The sequence below is a fragment of the Lepisosteus platostomus genome, chromosome 10 (assembly GCF_059453375.1).
Source record: "Lepisosteus platostomus isolate fLepPlt1 chromosome 10, fLepPlt1.hap1, whole genome shotgun sequence".
In the NCBI taxonomy this organism is placed as follows: Eukaryota; Metazoa; Chordata; class Actinopteri; order Semionotiformes; family Lepisosteidae; genus Lepisosteus; species Lepisosteus platostomus.
In genome coordinates this window covers 52,405,235-52,430,218 of record NC_142620.1, presented here as the reverse complement: position 1 = coordinate 52,430,218, position 24,984 = coordinate 52,405,235, and the positions used below count along the sequence as shown (strand labels likewise).

The window sequence follows — 24,984 nt, the reverse complement described above, 5'->3', positions numbered from 1 at the left end:
AGCGGTGGTTCTGTGGCTCAGGATAAGCGCTTGTGACTGGAAGGTTGTCGGTTCAAATCCGGCAGAGGAATCCTACTCTGTTGGGCCCCCTGAGCAAGGCCCTCAACCCCAACTGCTCCAGGGGTGCTGTACAATGGCTGACCCTGTGCTCTGACCCCAAGCTTCTCTCCCTGGCTGTGTCTCCGTGGAGAAAAGCTGAGTTTTGTGAAAAGACGAATTCCTAATGCAAGAAATTGTATAGGGCTAATAAAGAAACATTATTATAAAGGAAGACATGGCGGTGTAGCTTGTTCCACACTCCCACACCCCTTTGGGTAAAGACATTGGCTCCTTTCTCAGTTTTCAGCTCCACGTGGTTTCCCTTGGCTTCTTGTGGCCCGTGTTTCACGGTTTAATATGAACATTATTATGAACACGGGGCTTCTCCGACGAGTCCCTGCTGGAGCTTCAGCCGGCAACCCCCCAGACAAGGTAGAAATTAAGAACGTAACAAAATACTCAGAACTGCCCTTTGCAGTGGTCTGCGCTCTTAAAGATGTTTTCCCCCGTATTGTAGTTTATTCCTAATTATCCACCAATGAGTGACTTTCATCTCGAGTTGATTCGAGCTATGAAACGTACTGAGTATTGAGTACAGCACCAAAAAATATCAAAGCGGGTGTCTAGGTATGTGGCAATGAGATAAGGGCACACCACTGCGAAATAAAATTAAGTTTAATCGATTCGTTCCGAAATCTGTAGAATTATAACCCTACCACGGCCTTCCCTCTTATTCTTTTTCCAAAGGCCGTCCGTGAATCAAGCGTCTCAGCGTGTGCGTCAGCTCTTTTTGTGTCACGACTGGCTCTCATACATAACATTGCATTGTAATAGAATTGTTCTACCACTTTTGCAGGGACGGGTTTAGAATATACTCTTCCTACAGGCAGGTTCTAATTCCCAGTGTAATGGTGTCCTCACTTTTTTTTTTACTTTTAAAGCTCCCCGTTCTTTTTTTCAGTGTAATCGCGGTGGAGAAACGACGCGAAATTGTTTTTACGAAGTGAACGCCACACTCTGTGTTTAATCCGGAGCCGCTAGAAGCAGAAACCACGCAGTCCCCCTGCAGGTGGTGAAAGAGCAAACCGACGACCCACCCAAGCTCACCAAAAAGGAGAGGAGAGCGCAGGCGACCGGTCCCCTCCCTCGGGGTCACACACGTTATCATGACGCGTTACAGTTCAGGAAACTGGAAACAAAAACGTGTTTTTATTGAATTCAGTTCCTTTTGCTGTTCGTAAAGTAGAGCTACACGCACTGTTAAACATGGATCTTAATCCGGCGAGCAAAGTGAAAAAAGAATAACAATAACAGGGTATTCTTTCAAAGATGTTATGAAGTACTGCATCATTCGGGGACCTCTTAATGTACGTTGCAGCGACCCCTGCTGGAGAAATATACACCTTCGGAAAATGCGATGACCATCAGGCTGACAGCTCGTATAGTAGCTGGTCCTACTAGATGCGAGGTTTGATTTTAAATCTTCATTAAATCTGCAATGAACGAAAAATGCTGCTTCATGTTACTTGCTGGTAACTGTTACATAACAATAAATCCTAACAAATTTCACAATATCTTAGAAGAACACATAAAACATACCCCAGATAGTTTTTTGCAATTTTATACACGTTGTTCCTAACTTTCATATTTACCGTATTGCTGAAATGTCCGTGACTGATTAAAAACTTGTTTACAATCTAAACCGAAAAACGGAGAGAAAAAAGCACCGTCATATAATTTAATTATAATTCCTTCTAAAAAAACACGGTGCTGTCATGCTGTCAGAACTGTAATGCTCTCTGATCTTTAGTAAATCTACAGCTAAGAGACACCCAATCTCCTGTATAGTTTGCATAAAATAATTACCCTCTGTAAAACTAAACAAATGAGAAAGAATAATCTTAAACTAAGCCCAAAAAACTTCTTCACATCAAGGAGAATGTATGGTTTTAAGTGTATGCATTAGACCTTAGAACAAGTCAGTAAAGGAAAAATCGATAGTGACTCTATTTATTATTATTTTTATACATTCATCAATAGTTCTATAAGTATATAAAAATAAAGATGCCAGTAAAACATTTAAATTATACCAATATACAGTTCATAATTAACCTACCTCCTATGTATTTTGGTAGATTAAGGTCAACTGTGGGTGCTTAAATCATTAGTACACTGTTCTTAATAGTCTTGGCATTAACTTCATACCACTGGCTCAGCCACTGCTTCTAGTCAGAGCAGCTATGTGCTATACTGAAGTCTCCCAGCACTGATGCTGCTGTTGTCCCTTTTTTAACTGCTTTATCCCATTCGGGGTCACGGGGGAGCTGGGACTTATCCAGGTAAAAAACAGGCACAAGGCAGGCTACATCCTGGATGGGACACCAGTCCAGCGGAGGGCACACACAGGCACAGACACAGACAATCACACCACGGCCAATTTTCCCCAGAAGCCCATTAACCCACCAACAAGTTTTGGATCTGTGGGAGGAAACCCACGTGAACACAGGCAGAACATGCAAACTCCACACAGACAGCACCCCAGGTCTGGAATTGGACCCAGGGCCCCAGGGCCGCCAGGCAGTTGTTCTGGCCACTGCGCCTCTGACGCGGCTGCCACGTCTCTGAAAGTCCTTTACAAACTGTGTCCCATCCCAGAATGCAGTGCTGAAGCCACGCCCCATGCGAAAATGAAGACAAATAATATTTAACATTGTTTATAGGGACAGCGAGGAAACTAGATGATCACTAGACTAGATCACACAGGTTCTCTTTCGCCTGAGGGCTGATATCTAGGAACGGTCAGGGTTTGGGATCTGTAGCTCCCAGGCTGTGGGGTCAAAGCCCAGGTGGGACACTGCTGTAGAAAGGAAAATCACCTTGGCTAAAAGTGACAGGATTAAAACTGCTCGTCACAGGGCTCCCGCGTGTTAATAAGGTGTAAATCAATGTGGTTGATCTCCTGCAGAGAGAAGTTAAATCACTGAGAGGCGTGTTCATGACCCAGGAGCACACCAGGGAAGCAAGGAGTGTCCCAGAGGAAGAGAAGACTGCTCTTTCAGGTCCTTGGGCCAACCTGAGTAGGCAATTAACCTAATTATATTCCAGAAGGTGACATACACAGGATTTTAAGATCCGTTACAGCTGATTATTAAAAACATTAACTTCGTTATTTATAAAAGACCCCAGAGCCAGGTCAGAAGTATTCGCAGCTCTGCGCTTAATTAAACAATTAGAGCATCAGAGAGCTCAGGTAGAACAACGCCCAGACGAGACTGACCAGTCCAGGGACTCTCCAGGATCTACGTTAGAGAGCTCCAGTGCAGGGTCTCCCTGTAACAGGTACACATGGGTTAAGAAATGACATGTTCACAGTAAAAAAAAAAATCAATCTCTACTTCTAAACCAGTCTGGTAGAATTTGGGCTTACAAGTGTCAGTCTCTTCATTTTTGTAGGATAAGAGACACAAAACAGTGCTACAGTGCCACAGTCAAGCCCCAGACACATTAAGATCTTTTATACATGTTCAGAACCCAGAGCTGTGTGCTCTGTTGTTTTAAACCCCACCAGAGCCAGGTAGAGCTGTGAACAGTGGTGAGTTTCTGAATTCTAACAGTAACGTACCATTGTATAATGTTATTGTGGATTCCTGAAGTGGCTGACACGTTGTGAGTTTTTCTTTTCTCTTTCTGCTTTTCAGCATGATGAACAACACATGATGTTGGAAAGGGATATAAATAGTTATTAACCTTTTTATAAATAAAAAGGATTTAAATCTGTTTCTGCTCATATGCGCTTAAAAATACTGATAATATTTTTATCACCTCTTCCCTCTCCAGAATGAGGTCTAAAACTTATTTAGAAACTACACTGGAAGTACTGCATTGAAAACCGTGAACAGTCAGTAAGATTCAACATCTCAGAAGTGAAACGGAGTCAGTGACGATCAGTTTCACAAGACATCACAGAGCAGCAGCGTTTACCAATTTTAGAAAGTCATTTTATGTTTGCAAAATGCCTTCAGTTGAAAAACACTGAGCCAGCTCCCACAAGCTCTAAAACGTTATTGTGTCAGTCTGTTGTGTGGGAGGGGGCATTATTAATCAATTAAAATATAAATTCCAAAGTTCAATACTTTGATAAAACCCCCGGTACATTAAAAAAATAATTATTTATCGATCAAGTGATCTAAATATACCAAAATACATAGGAGGTAGGTTAATTAGGACCTGTCTGCACACACTGTACATTGGTATAACTTAAATGTTTTACTGGTATCTTTATTTTTATATACTTCTAGAACTATTGATGAATGTAAAAAAAATAAATGTAGCCAATGTCGATTTTTCCTTTATTGACCTGTTCTAAAGTCTAATGCATACATGCAAAACCATACATTCTTCTTGATGTGGTGTTTTTTTTTTTTTGGCTTAGTTTAAGACTATTCTCTCATTTTTTTTGCTTATACAGAGGGTAAGAATTATCTTATGCAAACTATACAGGAGATCGGGTGTTACCTATAAAAAGCCCCACTCTATGTAAAAGGCTGAAAAAAAACGATTATTCACTGGTGAGAATTATAAAAGGCTTCAGAGACAATGCGTTTCCCATTGATGCAGGATAATCAAATATCGGAGCATTTTCTTAAACCTCACTTCCATCCCCTCTCCCCCCAGTAACCTTATGAGACTACCTCAGGCACATTCACACCGTTATCAGTTTGAGCACACGATGGGCCCCCCCATTCATCTTTTATTACACAGAGCTACAGCTTGTTGCCAGTTCATTCCCGCGGTTTGCAGGGGGGGGGGTGAAGAGGGATCGGCCTGAATCAGAGGGCCGGGGGGTCAGTAACTACAAACAGCCACAAATTGTCTCCCTCGCTCTCCCTCCCTCTGTCTCTCTCCCCGACAAAGTCAACGGTGGGCGGGCTAGGGGCGCTCGGCTTTCAGGCGGCTGCGGCTGTCACAGTCCTGATCTCGGGCCGCCATTGGCTCCTGTCTGCCGCCACGTCACAATCATGATTAGAATTGATGATCGGACGTTTTGATTTCATTGTCTGGCGCAGGGAGTCGGGAAGAAATCTGCTGAATTCGAGCGTTCGCTTGATTTCTCACCAAAAAAAAAGGTATCTGGCAAATTATTTATCTCCTCGCTTTCCGTACTTCTCGGCAGGCGGCCAGGCGGCCCCCTGGGAAAAGCAGGGGGCTCAGACTGCAGCCCAACTTAGGACGGGGAAACCGCAAAAACACATTTAAAGAAAAAGTTTAGTTACATGCAGGCGCATGGCCTCCAGGGCCTTGCGATGTTTTCCTTATCGGCACCTCGCCCGGTTTTCCATCCACACAGTCTTCGCCTTGGAAGTCGCGGCGCGCCGCTCGCCCTCACCCGGAGCTATAAGTTCGAAAGTTTACCGCACTGGTTTCCTGTGCGAGCTTTCTATTCCGGCGATCAGTTTTGCCCTTGTCGTGAACTGGGTGGATGTGTGTTTTTCTTCATCATCAGCGCTCTTTGTAATGCGATCAATAGCGCGCACAGCGGCCATGCGCACTGAGCCGCTAGATAAAGCCCAGCGAGGAATGACGTAACCCTTTCCTTGCCTGACCGCGGGCAGGAAGAGGGGTTGTCTGAGCCTTTTCCGTCATTAATGAATTCGCTGGCATTTATTTTTTTAAAGTAAACGTTTCCTATTTCGTAAGCTTTTGAACTACCGTCTGTGATCGCTAAAGCGCGGTGCTGAGAAATCTACCCAGGCAATGCGATGTTGTTTTCCCCCGTGAAAGTGGTCTTTTTTGAGGGGGCGCCTGCGAAACCGCTTCTACCAAATATAGCTTGTTTATTTGACTTTTGACTTGATGCCGTCTATCCATAGCGCCATTACGCTTCTCAGACAATTAAATGAACTGTTGGTGATACGGCGCGTTTCGATTTGTGTCTTCGGCGTCACAAAGCATTGATATTACCTCGTCTCAAAATGCAAGATCACTTGTTTTTGTGTTTGTTGGCTCAATTCTGAATATTCCTGGCGATCCAAAAGGAATGCACGAACATCGATGCTCTCTGTACTCTTCTCCTTCTGATGATTAACATATCGGCTGTTTTTCAGACCAAGTTTTAAAATAAGAAAATTGTTATGTCATTAGGTACGGTTTCAAAATAGTGTATTTTCTTCGGCAGAAACACGGGGGATTTGAATAAAATTTGCATGCCAATTGTATTTAATATGCATCGTTTCCTGTTTTGACGTCAACCTGAAAGGATTAATGTGTGTTGAAACTCCTGCTCCTCTCGAAACTCGGCTTCTTTTTGAGCTTTGCACGGGCTTGCGATTACTTACGTCTTATTCACAGTTTTTACGACACAGACAGGAGCGGTGTTTTTTTTTTCTTTTAATTTCCTCCTTCTGAGGCAGTTCCGTCAGCCTGACAATGACAGGTGGCGATAACTGGTCGCTATAAATAACCACACTGTCTCGGCCCCGGCGGGCTGAAGGCCCCGCTTCCGATGGGGAAGCAGAACAAGCCGCAGATACCGATGTCGTATCCCGGGGGCTCCCTCTCCCTGTCCGGCTGACCGCACACCTGGGGGTCTCAGCTCCAGCCCAGCCTCCACTGACACCTTCGAGCCCTCCGTTGACTTCATGAGAACAAGATGCATGTGCGCTGTTGGGGTCCCAGCTCTTACCCGGGTGGGAGCTGTTTTGTTGTTGTCGTTTGTCAGTGAAATAAAACCCCAGACTTGTGACTAGAAACAAAATGTAAATATTCCAATGAAGCAACTGCTTAGACCCTGGAGGGCGTCAGCGATCTAAGAAGGGCAGAATGGGGTGCCAACAGCAGGGGTGGGGGTCACCACGACCAGGCCGGGAACCCTGTTTTATCCTGACTTTCTCTGTCCTCTCCTTCCTCGGCCTTGTGGTCCCTGAGAGCGCGTTTTTTCTTGAGACTCGGCTCCTCACGAGATCCATCGGCTCGTTTTTGGCTTAGTGGCAGCGCTTTACCTTGAATAGCCTTTTCCAGCTCTCCTGCTGCCGAGGAGACCTAGAACAGGGGCTCAGTCTTGATCCTGGCCGCAGGGACCCCCCCCAGACCTGCTGGTCTGTGTTCCTCCTCAGAGCACTCGGACAGTTGAATCTTGAATCGGCCTGATAATGGGCTTAATGCAAACTCCTGGGTTTCAGTTCCTAAACATGTAAGAGGTTGCCTGTCACTGTTGTTGTTTCTCAACCTAATTCAAATGTCCAGCCTTTGAGTACAAAGGTGCAAATGTTGTAACCAAGTGGCCTGTTGGTTGAGTTAAGGATTTAAGTAGAGAGCTCAGCTGCACTGAGATCCAGCGGGTGTGGGGGTGCCCCCAGAGCCAGGATTGGGGACCCCTGGCCTCAGAACCGTGCAGACACGTCCTCCGGGCCCATGACTGGACAATCCTGTTCTAAAGCTCTTACCCTTGATCAGGGACACTGAACTCACAGCCCCTGCGGGTGAGGGTGTCGCTACAGCCAGCTCTTAAATTATTTAATTGATTCTTGGGATCAGTATCGCAATTAAAGAGCCAGGTGCCTTTAAAGAGCTGCACTGAATTGGAGAGGTGTCAGGCTGTGTGGCCCTGGTCCTGTGTGGCCCCACGTGATGTCAGCAGGGTTGCGTGCATGTTAGTGTGATACAGGGGCCCCCCAACCGTGGTCCTGGTGACCCCACACCTGCTGGGTCCTCTTCCAGCCCAGCTCTGAGTAGCACAACCGATCCCTTAACTGACTTCGTCACAGGATCCGTTTGATGCGCGGGGTTTGGCTTCAGCCCTCCGGACTCGCTTTCTCAACTGCGCATAAAAACATAATCCCAGACTTCTGAGTAGAAAACGAAAGTCGCAAATATTCAGATCGAGCCGCTTGCTGGGCCAGTGGGGGCTTCAGTCAGGGCGTTTCTCTCTGCTGGGACGGAGAGGAGCAGGGTGGGGCAGGCCCCTGGTGGAATGTGAATGATATCTGCGGATCACACGAGGTCTCTGACTTGGTCCTGGAGGGGCTGGTGTGTCTACAGGTCTCCCTTCCCACTGACAGTAGCTCCTGAGCTGCAACCACTTGTTGTTGGTTTAAGGGCACCAGCTGAGCAGAGCCTCTGGCTCTTCAGCTGCTGCTGCTTTCCAGAGACCCCAGAGCTCCTGCAGATACCCTGCCTCTCCACGTCCAGGATCAGACAGCCCGATGCTTGCAAGCTTTTCAGTCCTCCTTTGGCCTAAGGAGTCCGTAACCCAAAAGCCTTTGAACCTTCCAGTAAGTCAGGGACTGATCCTTAATTGCTCAGTTATCCCAGGTGCTGCAGATCGCTGTGTTGATTCAGGATTATCTGCAGCCAAGAGCTGAAACTTTTAATTCTTTTAAAAAAAGGTTGCCATTTGACCATTTTTGCAATATACTACAGAGCAGGGAAGTCTTTCCAAATTCTTCATTCTTCTCCTCATAGAGGTTGAAGATTTGTCAGCTGTGTTGCTGTCCTCTGGAAGGATGGACAGCCATTTTCTTTGACGTATATGTGAGTTTTCAAGGTCCTTTATAGTGGATTACTTAAACTATTTATTTCACTCAAGGTACAGTTTCCTGTTGTTAGTCTTCAGAGGGATTACTAGTGTATATGTAGTTCACCTGGGTCATGAAAGACCGAACTGGAATGAAAACCTGCAGATAAAGTGGTGCCCTGTGACTAGAGCTGGACACCCTTGGACTGAAAGGGGAAGAACGCTGCAGGGTTCCCGGGAGTAGGGTTAGGGTTCAAAATCGTTGTGTTCGGGATGGGGTCTGATGTGGGTTTGGAAGACTGCTTGATGGGGCTGCCATCCTTGTCCCGGGAAGAGCTGGCAATGTGCAGGAGGAATGTCATCTTGTGCAGATGAGCCGGTAATGGGGAAGGAATGGGAGTTTACACTTGAGTTTGTGTTGAAGCTGTAGGTAGCCTGCATCCTTCAGCACGACTCCCTGAAGAGGTATTGTCATAGTGTGTCACACTGCAGAAAGCAAAGGGAAAAAACACACGTGCAGAGCAGGCCACCCCCGGTTTACTTTGGGAGTTAGGAGGATGCCACACAGACATGTCTTCTCCCTGCAGATGAACTTGCGCTCTGTCTTCACTGCCGAGCAACAGCGTATCCTGCAGCGTTACTACGACAATGGAATGACCAATCAGAGCAAGAGCTGCTTCCAGCTGATCCTGCAGTGTGCCCAGGAGGCCAAGCTGGACTTCAGTGTGGTTAGGGTAAGACTCCTAATTCACTGCTGCCCTCTCACAGGGTGCACTGTAGGGGTGCGCGGGCTGACTCCCATCCACCGGCAGGTGCAGGTTTACCCGCGAGTCAGGTGGGCTTGGGTTAAAAAAAAAAAAAGATTTTAATTCGGGTCGGGCGGGTGCGGGTTCGTTTCTCAGAACCGCGGGCAGGTGCAGGTAAAAAAAAAAAAGTCGACCCCCGCATCCCTGTTGTTCGGTCTAATTTCTAATGGAGCGGGTTCCGACCGGGTTCGGGTCAGTACTTTTATCATTTTAAATCGGGTCAGGTGGGTGCGGGTTCGTTTCTCACAACCGCACATCACTAGTGCACTGCTATGCTGTATAAGAACACTACTGCCTTCTCACTATGTGCACTATTTTTTATCTGAGCGCACTTCTGGACTCTCACTCTGTGCACTATAGCACTGTCTGATCACACTCCTGCACTCTCACTGTGTGCACTGCTGTGCTGTCTGAGCACACTACAGCACTCTCACTGTGTGCACTGTAGCAACTGTCTGAGCACACTCCTGCACTCTCACTGTGTGCACTGTAGCACTGTCTGAGAACACTCCTGTACTCTCACTGTGTGCACTGCTGTGCTGTCTGAGCACACTACAGCACTCTCACTGTGTCCACTGTAGCACTGTCTGAGCACACTCCTGTACTCTCACTGTGTGCACTGTAGCACTGTCTGAGCATACTCCTGTACTCTCACTGTGTGCACTGTAGCACTGTCTGAGCACACTCCTGCACTCTCACTGTGTGCACTGTAGCACTGTCTGAGCACACTCCTGCACTCTCACTGTGTGCACTGTAGCACTGTCTGAGCATACTCCTGTACTCTCACTGTGTGCACTGTAGCAACTGTGAGGTGCAGTCCATACACACTAGAACCAGTATGAGGGTCAGACTCTTCTGTTTCTGTAGTACTTTACTAGAGTTTATATTATTAGGATACAGAAGACCTAGCTGGTGAGACTTAAGTGAGCCTTTAACTAAATGCTCCCTGCAGCCTCAGAGTTTGGTTTGAAGATCCAACCTTTGAGTTCATAGAAAGAATAAAACTTTCTGGAGACGAACTCCCCATCGAGTTCTTTTGCTTTGACTGGGCAGTTCTCTCTCAGTGGACATGCGGACAGTAGCAGTGACATCTCGGATGAAGGTCAGAGAAACAAAGGGGGTTTGTGGCGTGGTGTGTGGAGACAACTTTTCTCATCCCTGTTGTCTTCTCCCGGCAGACCTGGGTGGGGAACAAGCGCCGGAAGCTGACCTCCAAGACGGAGCAGAACGGAGTTGTGCAGGGCCCGCCCAATCACGGCCTGGCGGGAGGGGGCGGGGGCGGGGCCATGGCGGGGGCCGTGCTGGCGGCCGAGATCGCGGCCATGCGCGGCGTGTCGGGCATCCAGCGGGGGGTGCCGCTGGCGCACCTCCTGCCCCCCGCCTCCTCCTCCTCCCCCTCCTCCTCCTCCTCCTCCTCCTCCTCCTCCCCGCCCTGCAGCAGCAGCAGCACCAGCGACGTCATCGTGACGGGGGTCTACACCCTGGCGCCGTCCTCCAGCCGCGTGGAGCCCGCCAAGACGGCGCCCAAGCCCCCGCCGCAGACGCACGCGCACACCCCCCTGCGGGGCGCCGGCTCCCCCATCTACAGCAAGCCTGCTGTGCCACCCCGGAAGGGCCTGCAGGCGGGCCCCCCCAGCACTGCCTACTGCCAGGTCAAGAGGTCCTTCCCTGGGGCCGCGAGCCCTGGGGCAGAGCCAGCAGGGGCCCCCCGGACTTGGGCCAGGCAGTTCCCCGCGCAGCACCAGCCCTGGGGCGTCCTGAGCGAGCCGCCCCCCCCCGCCCCCTCCTCTGGCCCAGCTCCGCACCCCAGCTTTGCCCCCAGGCCCCGCGGGGCGCAGGCCGGCGTGAGGATCCAGCAGGTGTTCACCCTGGCCCCCAGGGGCGGCGGGGAGCCCCAGCAGAAGCCCGCGGGGCAGCGGGGGGGCGGCTGCCGGACGCGGGCGCCCGACAGCACGAGCTGCTTCTCCATTGCCATGGAAACCGGGGACGCGGACGACGAGTACGCGCGAGAGGAGGAGCTGGCCAGCATGGGGGCGCAGATGCAGATCTGTCCAGCGGGGGGCGGCAGCAGCCGGAGCAGCAGCAGCAGCAGCTCGGAGCCAGGCGCTCTGCGGCAGAGAGACAGTCCCGGGGGGCTGGTGCCGGGGCACAGCGGGGCAGGGGCCGGCGCGGGGAACACCGCCGGTGTCACCCCTCCTTCCTCGGACTCATCGCCCACAGCCCCGTACCCCGGCAGCAGGGGATACCAGGCCCCATCTACCTCCTCTCACTACCCTCCCGGGCACAGCGCCCTCTTCAGCAGCACGGCGCCGCGCGGGGGGTACCCTGGCAAGGTCCACAGCGCCGTGCCCAGCCACGGCTCGCCGCAGAGAGTCGGCAACTACCAGGTGAGTGCGGCCGTCCCCCCCCCCCCCCCCTCCGTGCCTGTGCCCGGGCGCCTGTGTGCGTGTGCTCAGCACTCAAGGCTGGGAGCCAGCGGAGAGGCACGAGCGGGGCGCGCTTCCACGGGCCTGACAAGCTAACCGGCCAGGACTCCCCGAGAGCACCATCTGCTGGCGCCTCCGACCTCCTGGAGATGTGTGCAGCCATCACACGGCCAGGCTGGGTGGAGGTAAGGTCTCTAAGGCAGGGCAGAAGGAACGGGGGAAAGACTGCTCTCCTAGTGAATGAGCCGGCTTTTGGAAAGGCCTTGGGATTTCAGACTCGCAACATGTTAAGCAGCATCGTAAATCGCCCACTTCACCTAAATGTAAAACAAAAGACTGAAAAATGCGATAAAGTCATCTGTTTGCCACTCCACAGCGTGCTGTATGCGGGGGTGTGCCTTGTTTTATACGGACGGGACACCAGTCCATCGCAGGGCAGACGCACAGACACAGAGAAAAACACACTCACACCAGGCCCACGTTTCAGAGGAGCCATTAAACCTACCAGCGTGTTTTGGGACTGTGGGAGGAAGCGGGAACACCTGGAAGAAACTCATGCGACCACAGGGAGAACATGCAAACTCCACACAGACAGCACCCTGGGTCTGGAATTGAACGCCGGACCCAAGCCCTGAGAGGCAGCAGTGCCAGCCAACCACAGTGCCAACGTGTCGCCTTAATAAGAATCCTGAACACTTTTCAAAACGCCTCTGACAGGGCGTGATCCTCCTCTTCCTCATCCCTTGCTGTTACTCAGGGCCTCTCCAGGCCGAGCTGCAGTATTAGTTGGCACTGCGGCTCTGGCTGTGTGGGGTGCAGAGGGCGCCGAGCCAGGCTTTAGCTGGTACCACTGTGCCAGGAAGTGGTTTCGACTGCCCACGGCCTGTTCTGTGTGTGAATTTGTCTCCCGCATATTCCAGCAAGAATATGACTTCCTGGTGTGAAGTCTTACGCCCCTCTCCTCTCTGTGTTGGTTGCAGGTATCGGGCAATCTAACCGTTCCCTGGATCACGAGCAACTCTCGGAAGAGGACAGTAAGTGCCAACAGTGCCCGTCACCCCGGTGCCCCCCTTCGCCTTGTTGGCAGTGTGCTCTAGTGCGCAGGAGATCTCTCTAGTGGCCGAGCTCTTCTGCTGTGTTTGCCTGTGGTGTGAGGTTGCTTTACGAGCATCGCAGGCTTGTGCGACGCGCAGTTGCGATGCTGTGCAATGATACAACTCCGCACTGTAGAAATTGGAGAAGTGAGGGTCAGGAAGTAGAGGATAAAGTCAACAATCAACAAGATTCTGCAGAGGCACGGCCTGGAGAGGAAACGCCCTGCCGACTGTATCCAGGTGGTGAGGGTACAGTTTCCTTTCAGCCTGAATGCACTGATCTGGACTTGGCTCTGTATCTGGGCGATTGGCAGCAGTTTTCTTCTGACCCCTACTTGTCACTTGAATACTGGCAGCATTTAAAAGTGCTTTCCCCACCCCATAGTGCACCCCGAAATTCTCTCTAAATTTACAGTTCGCCCCCTTAGTGCCAGTCAGGACCGGGCTGCTGTTGTTGTGGCTGTGGTTAAGAGTGCATTGGCATGACTTTGAGTGTGGATCACAGCGCGATGTAGTTAATATCATTACTGCTGTCCAGAACGTGCTGATGGTGATGATGGTAACACCAGTCTGTGTGCTTGATTGTGCTTGTGGCTGGGAATGTGTGGGTGTGGGTGTGGGTGTGGGTGGGGGGGGTTGGTAAAGCTGACGTTAGGCTTTGAGGTTAGTTGGTGATTTTGTGCCATGCTTCTGATTGTTTAATGAGCACAATGTACTGTACTGTAATGGACTATATCCAGGTCGTAATGTGCAAGGTTTTCCTTTGAGTGCGCTAACCTTGACTCGACTCTGAACTTGAACACAATGACTTTATTAATCAATAAGGGATCTTGATTGATTGATTGGTTGAGAACTTGGCTGAACTTGGGAGGATGGTACAAGGCCCTCCATGAGGAAGAGCTGTGTCCCGCAGGGGTAGGACCCCGATTAGGGTCGGGCCGGAGTGGATCGAAGCGGTGGGCGCGAGCTGATTGTGGGGGCTGGGAGGGTATTGATCTGCAGCTCGGCCGCACGAACGAGGAGTTTGCCAGACCAGTGGGGCCCTAGGGGGGCTTTCATATGCCGTGCCGAAGGGGCGGGGCTGGAGGGTGGCAGCAGGTGTCGCTTTGATCCCGGCCTGGAGCGAGGGTGGTGTGGGATCTGTGCGTGAGAATGTCAGACACGCTCGGGTCCGACAGAGCAGCACAGCCCCCCGCTGCGTGACTGTGAGAAGCTCTCTGGGGGGGTAGGGGGTCTGCACATCAAAACGATGAACACAAAATCTTTCTCAGGCAGTAAAGGCTCTCTGTCATCCTAGTTCTTTCATCCGTTATAGGTTTTACAAGCTGCACACTGTGGTGTGTGTATGCTGCCAATCGGTGTGAGGTGGTTTTTGTTATCATGTATAATTTTGGAAGGAAAACAGAGGTACAGTTATAACATCATCAACGACTATGGAGATTCCTCTGCTGTCCATGAATGACTTCTACATAATGATTTTTACAAGAGCCTGCAGTTTGTAGAATACGTCAAACTGCTTTGCAATGGGAACCTTATGTTCATCTCTTTGGTTTTGGAAGACGCTGTGTTTAGTTGAGGTGCCCCAGGTGAGAGCGGCTCTGTCTGTTCCTTGCAGCTGCAGGACCGGACTCAGTTCAGCGACAGGGACCTGGCCACACTGAAGAAGTTCTGGGACAATGGGATGACCAGCCTGGGCTCTATCTGCAGGGAGAAGATCACAGCTGTGGCTGCAGAGCTCAGTGTGGACTGCGAAATCATCAAGGTAAGAGGACAGAGCAGAGAGGAAAGTAGGAACAAGATCAGGCAGAGGAGTCAGAGATCAGGGAGAGAAGACGGGGACAGGAGAGAGGGAGCAGAGAGAGGAGACAGAGATCAGGGAGAGGAGAGAGGGAGTGGGGAGAGGAGACAGATCAGAGAGAGGAGAGAGGGAGTGGGGAGAGGAGACAGAAATCAGGGAGCGGAGAGAGGGAGTGGGGAGAGGAGACAGAGATCAGGGAGAGGAGAGAGGGAGTGGGGAGAGGAGACAGGGATCAGGGAGAGGAGAGAGGGAGTGGGGAGAGGAGAGAGGAGAGAGGGAGTGGGGAGGGGAGACAGATCGGGGAGAGGAGACAGTGAGCAGGGAGAGAAGTCCTGAATTGGAGTGGAGAGAGGGAGCAGGAAGGAGCAAGGAGAGGAGAGAGGGATCAGCAGGGTGAGGAGAGAGGGATCAGGAGAGGACACGGCGGAGTATGGAAACATCTAGATGCTGGAAGTATACTTAAAAAGCCTCTTGAAACTGACCGCCCTCGTGTTTTGGGAGTCTGGGTTATAGCTACAGCAGCTTTGATTCGAATAACAGGATGTTTGGAAATCTGGAGAGACAGAGCACACTTCTCTGGGGAAGAGGAACCCAGAAATAGATGCAGTACTGCTGTACAACAGAGAGAAACCTCAGGAGCAGCTTCATACTGTATATCTATTTAAACAGTGCTGGGGGTCAATGCGGTATTGATTTGTAACACAGCACAGAAAATGGGATTCACACAGGGGGAGGCTCATCAGTGAATGAGGCCGATGGCCTTGTGAGTGGGGGGGGTGGCTGAAGGAGGCTTTACATAAGGTGACCTTGTTCACTTTTAATGTAAGGAAGAGAGGAAAAAAAGGCAGCCGTGGCTGAAATTACTAAGCAGTAAAATAAAGCACAGTCTTTCAAAGAAGACTGCACATAAAGAAATATGTACACCTGGCCCTGATCTATTACAAGGGCTGAAATAGAAGCAATGCAATTTAAGAATATAGGAACTGTTACGAAAATAAAAGGAGGCCATCTGGCCCATTGAGCCTGTTTGGTAGTTAGGTCATTATCGAGCTCATCCAGTCATTTCTTGAAAGAAGTTAGGGTATCTTCTTTGATATCATGGCAGGGTAGCTTGTTCCATACTCCCACCGCCCTTGGTGCAAAGAAGTGTTTCCTGTTCTCAGTTTTAACTGCACTTTCTTGTGCAGTCATTTGTTCTATGGTTACAAAAACCTGATTTAAAATCAGATGAAACTCACTAGCTTTTGAAAATGTACACAGAGCATGATGCAGCAGAGAAAGTCCAGTGAAGTGGAATGCAGTCTGAACAGTGTCAACTGAGATGAAATAGCATCAATACATGTACCAGACAGCAGGCCTGTGCCAGGAGAACTCTCATGCCCCTGGGATAAAAGCCTTCTCTTATGTCAAACTTTGCATGGTGATGGAGATTAAGGTGCCAATCAACAGGACATGTTTATGTCTGCTGCACATTGTGCATGGGATTTTTTTGCAGCTGTGTTATCTCTAGATCAAGGCTGACTGTACTAATTTGACAGAGCTCGGCTAAACGGCTTAATATCTCCCCCAGTACACTGTCTTCCATGGGTCTTTGCCTTGACTTTAAAAGACTGTTCTATTTTCCTACAGATGTCAATGAAAATATGTACAAAGTATGTCCTTTATACTGTATATACTTAATGTCACAATGCTACGGATTTCAGGGTCTGTTAAATGTAAAAAAAATCTTTTTTTTTTCAAGCACAAGTTTCTGGATAGTTTTCTGAATTCCAGAGGGCTTGGGCAGGCAAGTATGGATTTTGACCAGATCCACGCTTTATTGATGGAGAACATTATAATCCTTCAGACAAACACAGTTTATCTGATTGTTCATTACAAGGTTTGCTACTAAAACATATACTAAGGGTGAGGGGGGGGGAGATTTTATCCTCATTGTCATCCAAGTACTTCCTTCCTTGAGGAAGATACAATCTGCCTGAAAACAAGGCCGGCGATCCTGGCCCTCTGATTTATTTGGAGAGAGCTCTTGTATGGAGCACAACACATCCCTGCCATTTCCTGTGCAGAAGAAAAAAAAAATCCAGCGCCCAGCACAGCACATTACATTAATTAAGAAGGCTCCCCCTGGTGCTCATGTTGGGCTGTTGCACGTTCGGCCTCATCTGAGCACTGGCCACAGTGGCCAAGAGGAGCTGATAGAATTGACTTCGGATTCTGTAAATGTGCAGCGACTGGGGTTTGGTTACACCTTCTGGCCGTGACACACCTGCTAAGTGGCCCTTGAATTCCTTCATCCCGGAATACGCACAGGGCGGAGAATGGTGCAGGCACCTGTTAATCTGCGGGAGTAAGCACTGAAGGAGTCTTTCTGGGTGTCAGAAAGCTTGTGCATGCACCCCACAGCCAGGTGGGGCAGCTGAGTACTGTGTGAGAAAATAGACACACAGGAGGGCCAGTTCCCCAGGGCAGGAAGGCGAACTCTTGAGGGAACAATCAATTCCATCCTGCGAAATTCTTAAGAGAGATCATGGTTATAAGGCAGGCAAGAATCAAATTCATCACGAAATAATAAAAACAAATTCAATGTGTAGCTAGGAACTTAGTTACTGAACACCGGGGGTTTTGTGTGAGAACACAGTGCTGGAACACTGTTCATGGTTTCTGTAGACAGAAATAGGGAGCTCGTTTTCATCTGTGTTGTGTTTACCTGTGTAAGCGGTGCTTTGCTGAATACAGACATTTCTGAATAGTTTCCTTTAGAAATGAATATCTTTGGTTTCAGAATATGTCCTTTTCATGGTCAATGTATGTCAGGTCAGAGAAGACTGTGGTTTTCCACTATGAGATATTACAGTATAATAATCGATTTGTTTGAAGTGCCCAGTGACTTTAAGGTGTGTTTCACCTCAATCCTGATTTTAAAAGCCCTGATTGGGAATCTGGGGATAGAGAACTTTACTCATCAAGGATTTGTGTCATTTTTAGCAGAGTTGCATAGTTTAGAAGTTGCAAAAGTTTCTTTTTTCTTCTTGCATGAATAAAGAGGTTGACTGTCTACTGCATTGCAGCTGCCAGACCACATGTTTTATTGGCAGTGTGTCTCCCAGCGTTGGGCCATCTGTCTGTCTGTGTTGGGGTTTCCAAGCCCTTTAATGAAACTGGGTGGAAGTGAACTATGTACTTCTCAATGGGGGATTGAGAGAAGACACCTAATTGTGCAGTTTACAAATGCACCCCTCTTTGGAGCACAATCCATTGGTCAAAAACAAAAATGAAAAGGAGCATCTGTACTTGAGTATATGTGCTGAATGCTGCACGAATGTCATTCCCCAGAGTGTCAATTCATTAGATTGGCACTTTTCCCCATCTCCGCCTGCAGGAAACATCTGGCTTCGGCCTCAGTCCGGCAGGGTGGGAATGCTCCTGAATAATCACGCAGTCCGTGACCTAAGCCGAGAAGCTGAAGTCCTTAGACCTGCCACTGTGAATGGCTCTGGCGTCTGTATTATACGGACACAGATTGCTGAAATCAAACAAGAACAAAATCGTTTACCACCACGAGGAGGGTTTTGTCAAATCAAGCCATTCCGCCTGTTTTAGAATAATTTCAATAAAAGTGCGACGCCTTGAAGCCTTTATAACGTGGTAAGCATCAGCTCAGTTCTCCTGGTTAAGCACTTAATTGCTGTAATTGCCCATCTCGGCAGGTGATGTGACTTACCTTGAAAGCGCAGCTCAGAAAGCAGGCTGCCGTCGCAATCATCTAGATAATGTGCACCCTCCTCTGAGCTCCAGAATAATCAATAAATTAATCCAGGCACCCCGCTGGCTTGCGCTGTTTAACATAATCAGATTTGGAAGCCACATACTAGTGTCTCATACATTTTGATAGCTGTCATTAGGTTTCTCGCAGGTTTAGCATTGAGTGTGCTTATAAGAAGCCCCTGCTGGGTCACTTCAATAGAGTGTGCTGAATGAGCTGGCATTAGCTGAAGTGCACTTTTACATTCTTCTTTTTCCCCTCCTCCTGGCCGCCCCGTGACGAGAGCGCGGACTCGGCTGCTCACACTGACCGGCTCCCCGGGCTGTTCTCTCTCTGCTGCTTTTGCAGACTTGGATTGGCAACCGCCGCAGGAAGTACCGCCTCATGGGCATAGAGATCCCGCCCCCAAAGGGCGGGCCGGCCGACTTCACCGACCAACCGGAGCCCGGGTCGCCGGGGGGGCGGACCCCCGGTGGAGAGACAGCCAAGACCCCCGAGCTGGCCGAGGACAGTGACCACAATGACGAGGTGTCCATCTGTCTGTCCGAGGGTGAGACTGCTCTGCCTTCCTCTGCTACGACACTCGGTCTTCCAGCTCGCTCACCCAAGCCGATCGATCCTGTAGTGAGAGACCCAGCACTGCAGGCTGACCTTGAGCAGTGGTCATGGAAGCATCGGTTCCCAACCCCAGCCCTAGTTCTGGGGTACCGCTATGTCTGCTGGATTTTGCTGCGAATGAGTTCTGAATCCCAGGCTAATGGATTTCAGTTTCCCACCTGGGGCAGCTTTTTAAATTGGTGTTCAGCCCTTAAAGCGCTGGCTGCTGTTTGTAATTGGAATCAGCCCAGTTCCTCATTGAGGTGATTCAGGTGTGCTGCCTGAAATAGTAACAAGTAAAATAAACTGTCCTTCCCACCTGTGCCTGTCCATTATAAACCGTTCGCCTGTTAATGGCTGTTTAGTCACAAATAAAGGTAATCCGGTTCAGAACAGACTGGGTAATGACTTGTATGATGAAGTTGTGTGGAAACACTGAAGCAGGAGTCTAAACAAGACAGCAGATCAATTCGAAGCATCGCTTAGCGCTGGTGATTTAGAGCTCAGCTGGGACAGCAGCAACACAGTGTTCCTCCAGGACCAGGAATGGGAACCATGGATTTAGACCAGATGAGTCTAAATCAGTCAGGCCATTAAGAGCCCAGGCGCACCGAGAACTGAAAACTGTCGTTGCTTTCCAGGCGTGAGAAATGTTGGTCCAGATGTACTGCTCAAATGTACCTCTTGACCCATCTGGGATTTGTTCAGCAGCAACCAATTAGGCAAAAACGTAACATGTATTTTAACAAAAGCAATTAAAAGAAAGAAAGACCATTGCTAGCCAGAGCTGTATTTCAGTCAGGGGCCTGCTCCTCTTCCCCCAGTCTCCTGATCATACTGGACGGGCTCTCAGCCTTGACTACAGAGAGCCCTAAACCTCTCTATGGTTTCTGTGGCTTTCTCATCTGCTTAGAAAATCTTTCAGAAATGTACATTGTCAGCTGGTTTACAAACTTCATTTGTTCACTACAGTCAAGTGGGCCCAGGTTCTGAACAGAATAATTGTGTGATCATTTTAATGACATCTAAATTACTTTTATTGGACACATCACCTGCCATAGGCTTGATAACAGAATTGCTGCAAGGCTTTGCATTAAATGTTTTAGAAATGAATGATCTAAGCGTTCCTCCTCTCCCAGACCAGGGCTGGCCATCCAGGGTTTACTGTGTATTCTGCTGGGGTATGGAGAAAGGAGCTGGACTTGGGTGAGCTCTGCCTCGCCTCTCTATTGGTCGAGAAACAGACCATTGATGAAATCTTGTCCATGAATCCTGAACTCCTGTCTCCCGGGCCTGTTTTGAGTAATACAGACTTCCTGGGACAATTTACTAAAATCAACACTTACACATCACATCCTTAGCCAAAGTCTAGCGGGAGAAAAAATAACTGTTGGTTCCATTATGCACTGCAGAGGATTTCTGATTAATTAAGCTTTCGAAAGCTCAAAGGAACAATGGCCTACGTTCATCACACATCTCTTCTGCAGGGAGCAGTTGGCGCTGTCTTTTACTTGCTCGTTGCTTTTTATCTGGCTAATTAATATTCCTCTAAAAACAAAGACAGCAGACAAAGATGTCCCTATTGTTTCCACTACTGCTGCTCGACCGGTTAAATTAAGCTGTTAAGTTGAAAAAATGCAACTGTTATGGATTTAAAAAGCACAGTGGATCTGGAGATCCAGGTCTGTGCTGGAGTCTCATACCGCTGTGTCCATGGAGCAAGAGAGCAGGAGATGGAGGGAGAGGTGTCAGAGGGAGTTAGTGGGAGAGGGAGGGGAAGAGGGAGGGAGAGGAAGAGGGAGCCAGTGGGAAAAGGAGGAAGGGAGAAGGAGGGAGAGGGAGAGAGAGCCAGTGGGAGGAAGAGGGAGCCAGTGGGAGAAGGAGGGAGAGGAAGAGGGAGTTAGTGGGAGAGGGAGAGAGGGAGTCAGTGGGAGAGGGAGGGTGCATTTCTATAGAAGCATGTTGATCTAGTGCGTCTAGCTTCTTCCTGTAGGTGTAAATCAAATGACCACATGTTTCGGGCTCTCACTGGTCTCCTCACACTGGGTGTCTTTGTGGGTGACCAGATGGCTTCTCTGTTGCTCCAGATGGGGTGAGTGACACCTACCAGCGAGAGGAAGGGGAGGATATGGATGGAGAGACAAACAGCACGGCTCTGACTGACAACGTGGTACGACTCTCCCGCTGTCCTGTACTCCGCCGAGACCCTCAGGCTCTGGGAGCTAGCAGTCCATTCCCTTGAAAGTTATCAGTTTGACAGAACTGATAGCTGGATAGATTGCCATGTCAGGAAAGGAAGAGCCTGAGTCACAGGGCCTGGCCCTGGACTGGTCATGGCGTTGCTGGTTGAGTCAAGATGGGTTTGACCCATGAAACAGTAGAATCCAATGATAGTAGCGGTGCCAGGGACTGCAGTGGGAGAAAACTGCAGAGCAGGACAACACGCACTGAAAACAAGGAAAACTGGTTTGCAAGCACAACATTTCACAGTTGCCATTGATGGCTTTTCTGTCCACTCACCTTAGTAGACCTGCCAGTGCTATCTGCTGCCTTATCTCCGCACATCCCTTCCACATCTTATTGTCCAGCTTCACTTGCTGTCAGTGGCTGCAGTTAACCACCTGGAATGGGTGTCCCTTTCTGTTTTGAGCACTGATCAGCCATCACCTGTCTCTCACGGAGTTTCCCGGTTCTATAGAACAGGACCAGGCAGAATGTTACTTGACAGCTACCTCTCAATGAGCTCCTCTCGCCCCACTCTCCAGCCTGTCCAGTGCACAGATCCAGCTGTGTGCGAGGACGTGTGCAGGTCCCGCATGTCAAGTGTGAGTGTGCCCGTCCACTGGCCACGCTCCACCCTCCGCTCGGTCCTCTTTTAATCCCTTTGTTTTTCAACAGAAAATAGAAATAATAGACGACGAGGAGGAAGAGGAGGACGAAGAAGACGCGAGTGGTTCTGACGTGGAGCAGATGCAGACTCTTCTGGACTACAAGGTGCGGTACTGCTGGACAAGGGCGGACCACCCAAGCGGTCTCATTTCATTGCAAGTTCTCTTTCCAGTCCGTCCTCAATCAGTAAACCGATCTTTAGCAGGAGGTTAATTAAAGATCAACTAACAATAACAGAGGTGTCTTAACCTGGTATCAGAAGACCAGTGTTTCTATAAAACATGGGTGCCTTCAGAACTAGATGGAGTTGTTCATTCGGCCCACTCAAACCAACAATAGGCTGATCTGTGTTGTTAGAAGCCAGAGTTTCTTCTGGATTGAAAAGACACACCAAGCCCCCGTGTCCAGGACTGGATGCTGGAGAGGTGTCATGTTCTCTGTTCTGCAGATGGATTCATGGCCGTCTTCAGTCTCTCACAGAGCTACCCCAGTTATAACATGAGACTGTGCCTCTGCGCAGAGCTGCCTCTTAATGAACGCGCCAAGCCCGTTGAGATCTAATTTAGTCTCCAGCTTGTACAGTGTAGAAGTGCGTCCAGCTGTGTTTGACCTGAGACTGAATTAAAGACAAACACGGAGAAGTTGGATACATGCATTTAAAAACAAACAAAGTGTGGAGCAGCATTAACACTCAGTCGTATGGCAGGGTCTGCATAACGCACTGTTGTCCCGGAGGCTGGAAGCCAGTCTTTCTCAGATGCTTTGGAACCATTTCGAGAAAGACTGCAGACAGCAGTGTTATTACTGTTTCTTCAAGTGAGGAGCATGAAACAAGTCTATTAATGCTTTCTAACTGCAAATGCAAAGGCTCACTTCTGCAGTTTTATGGATGCCTCTTTAAGTATGGTATTGGAAATTATTATTATTATTATTATTATTATTATTATTGTTGTTGTTGTTGTTATTATTATAATAATATATTTATTTTACGTCATATGTTGCCCAGACCACTTACCCCCCATCTTGAGCCTGAAGAACTCCAATCCTTAACATTTCACATCCTAAGGAAAACGATACAAGTTCAAAAAGAAAGAGGAGACCTTTTAACTGCTTGTTCAGACACCAGTAGCTCATTCATGTCGGAATTTCGTGCATTTGTCTCCTAGAATTGCTCACAGGGAATCTTATACCAGCACGGCTGGAGAGCTTGATCCCAGCACCCACAACCCTTTTTGTGCAAGGAGGTGTCCCCTGCATTCAGTTCCTGCTGTACACAATGTCCACTTGTGTCCATGGGCTCTTGTTTAAGTCAGCGGCCTACGATGATATGACTCTTCATACAGTAAGCCAGTAAGAGACCTGGAATTGGATCAGGCTGAAAGCTGGAGGCCTCTGGCTCTGCAGCACCAGAGCTGGTGACCTGATCTAGCCACAGTGCTGGACAGCGACGTGGCCAGCTGGCCTAGACACCGTCCACTGCAGTGGGAGGTTTTCAGTCTCCACTCCACTCAGTATTGGGACTTCCGCTCTGAGCTTTTTAATCACTGAGTTCCATGGGTTAATTGTTAACAGCTTTTAGTGTGACTTTCTTGTTCTGGCTATTTATATGTATGAACTTCCAAAATAAATGCATGGATACGTGATTGGTACCCAGTGAGATGGGATCAGGGCAGGAATGGTGTGATGTGCCCCACTTCCTGTGTTTCGGGGAGCCAGTTCTCAGCAGTAGTTTCTGCATCCTTGTTCAGGTGCTCACGCTGGCAAAAAAAACCAAAACAGTCCAGTCATTCAACACGGGTAGATGCTAAGACCTTCCCCTTTCATTTTCAGCACGAAGAGGTCAGATTCTTGGAGAACGAGCTAGAGAACCAAAAACAAAAATATTACGAGCTACAAAACTTCACCCGGAATCTGCTGGTCGCTGTGAAGAGCAACAACACAGAGAAACAGCAGGTAAGGAAGACGGGCTGGAAGGGCTCTGTTCAAGAAGCCCTTTCCATGCCGGTAAGTTGATAAGACGATCAAAAGCCTTTACAGTTGCCTGTAGGGGTTCCAAAACTAGCCTGGATGATTTTCATGTTATTTTCCAGCTTTCCTGCACTGTTTTGTTTTTATTAGAGGGTAAAACGGGCAAGAATGTTTCATATTTGTTAGACAAGGAAGGGTGGCTGGGGACACTCATCACAACCTTGGCCTTTTGGGGAGAATAGTCAAATATAGACGTAGAAGACAAGGAGACAACGGTATTGAGTGTCTTTCTCCTCTAGTGCTGTTTTCATCGTGCATCTGTATGATGGGCATCACAGAGAAGACAAAGTTTGAAACGTTCCAATAAAAGAAAGAAGACCCCCATTACAGGGCCATTTGACCCAGGCTATTTTCTAAATAGAGCAATGAAGTGGAAAGCGCACCTGAGGCAGTGTTATTTCAACTCTGCCATGTCTGTCTCTCCCCTGCAGGAACTGTTATCCAAATTACCTCAAGAAATCGAAGAAGACCTGGAGCTGGATCCGGGGCCGGAGGAGTCCAGCGGGTCTATGCTCATGATCCAGGGCTATTCCTCTGTATCAGAGGAGAAGGTGGATCCGGGCCCATTGTGACTCCTCCCCCTCGTCACGCCCTGTCCCTCACCGTGCCTGCTGGCTGACACATCTGACTGTGCTGGGAGCGCTTCCCTGCTGCGTATCACTCTGCCTTGTTAAGCAGGGAAGGCGCCAGCTTCGTTATTGAGTTTTGATGGGTATATTTTATTCTGCAAAAATAAACCGATGAAGGAAAAACACAAGTCACGGTCTCTGTCTTTCGTTTCGAGGGGTGAATAATGGGAGACAGTGTTCCTGCCCTGACACGCAGATCACACTGAAGGTTTCAGTTTTTTTTTTTTACATTTGAATAATAATAACAACACTTTTAAGACTCTCTGTGAGGGACCGGAGCCCAATGTGATGAGCAGTGTCTTGGGTTTTCTTGGCTGTCATTTATTTTTCTGTAGTGTTTTGGTCTCAGACTGAGTTTGTTGTCTCATGAGGTCCGGGGACAGACGCCTCACCAATCTTCAGG

The 24,984-nt window shown here is 48.9% G+C and overlaps 1 protein-coding gene and 1 long non-coding RNA gene across 5 annotated transcripts; one reads left to right on the top strand and one right to left on the bottom strand.

Annotated features, from left to right (window-relative positions):
• Positions 1 to 1,226: 1,226 nt before the first annotated feature.
• On the bottom strand, positions 1,227 to 5,970 carry LOC148654003 (uncharacterized). Its single transcript, XR_015924915.1, has 2 exons — positions 5,313 to 5,970; positions 1,227 to 1,532 (listed from the first exon to the last, which is right to left on the bottom strand). It is a non-coding gene; the product is annotated as an uncharacterized LOC148654003 (long non-coding RNA).
• On the top strand, positions 4,932 to 24,709 carry hdx (highly divergent homeobox). Of its 4 annotated transcripts, XM_088597150.1 has the most exons (11): positions 4,932 to 5,165; positions 8,500 to 8,568; positions 9,139 to 9,285; positions 10,536 to 11,744; positions 12,764 to 12,817; positions 14,493 to 14,639; positions 18,787 to 18,988; positions 21,123 to 21,205; positions 21,934 to 22,029; positions 23,755 to 23,877; positions 24,384 to 24,709. In XM_088597150.1, exons 3-11 carry the CDS (start codon positions 9,139 to 9,141, stop codon positions 24,522 to 24,524), a joined length of 2,202 nt encoding a protein of 733 aa, XP_088453276.1. In that variant the 5' UTR covers positions 4,932 to 5,165; positions 8,500 to 8,568; the 3' UTR covers positions 24,525 to 24,709. The 4 variants fall into 4 exon arrangements, with proteins under 4 accessions (XP_088453276.1, XP_088453274.1, XP_088453277.1 ...); XM_088597148.1 differs by lacking the exon at positions 8,500 to 8,568; XM_088597149.1 differs by lacking the exons at positions 4,932 to 5,165; positions 8,500 to 8,568 and adding an exon at positions 5,994 to 6,180.
• Positions 24,710 to 24,984: the final 275 nt, after the last annotated feature.

What these genes read in the sequence shown, in the direction of transcription:
- hdx (XM_088597148.1), top strand. Translation starts at nt 9,139, where the DNA reads ATGAACTTGCGCTCTGTCTTCACTGCCGAGCAACAGCGTATCCTGCAG. An exon ending in TGGACTGCGAAATCATCAAG is followed by an intron (nt 14,640 to 18,786) that starts GTAAGAGGACAG and finishes CTGCTTTTGCAG; the next exon opens with ACTTGGATTGGCAACCGCCG. An exon ending in AGACTCTTCTGGACTACAAG is followed by an intron (nt 22,030 to 23,754) that starts GTGCGGTACTGC and finishes TTTCATTTTCAG; the next exon opens with CACGAAGAGGTCAGATTCTT.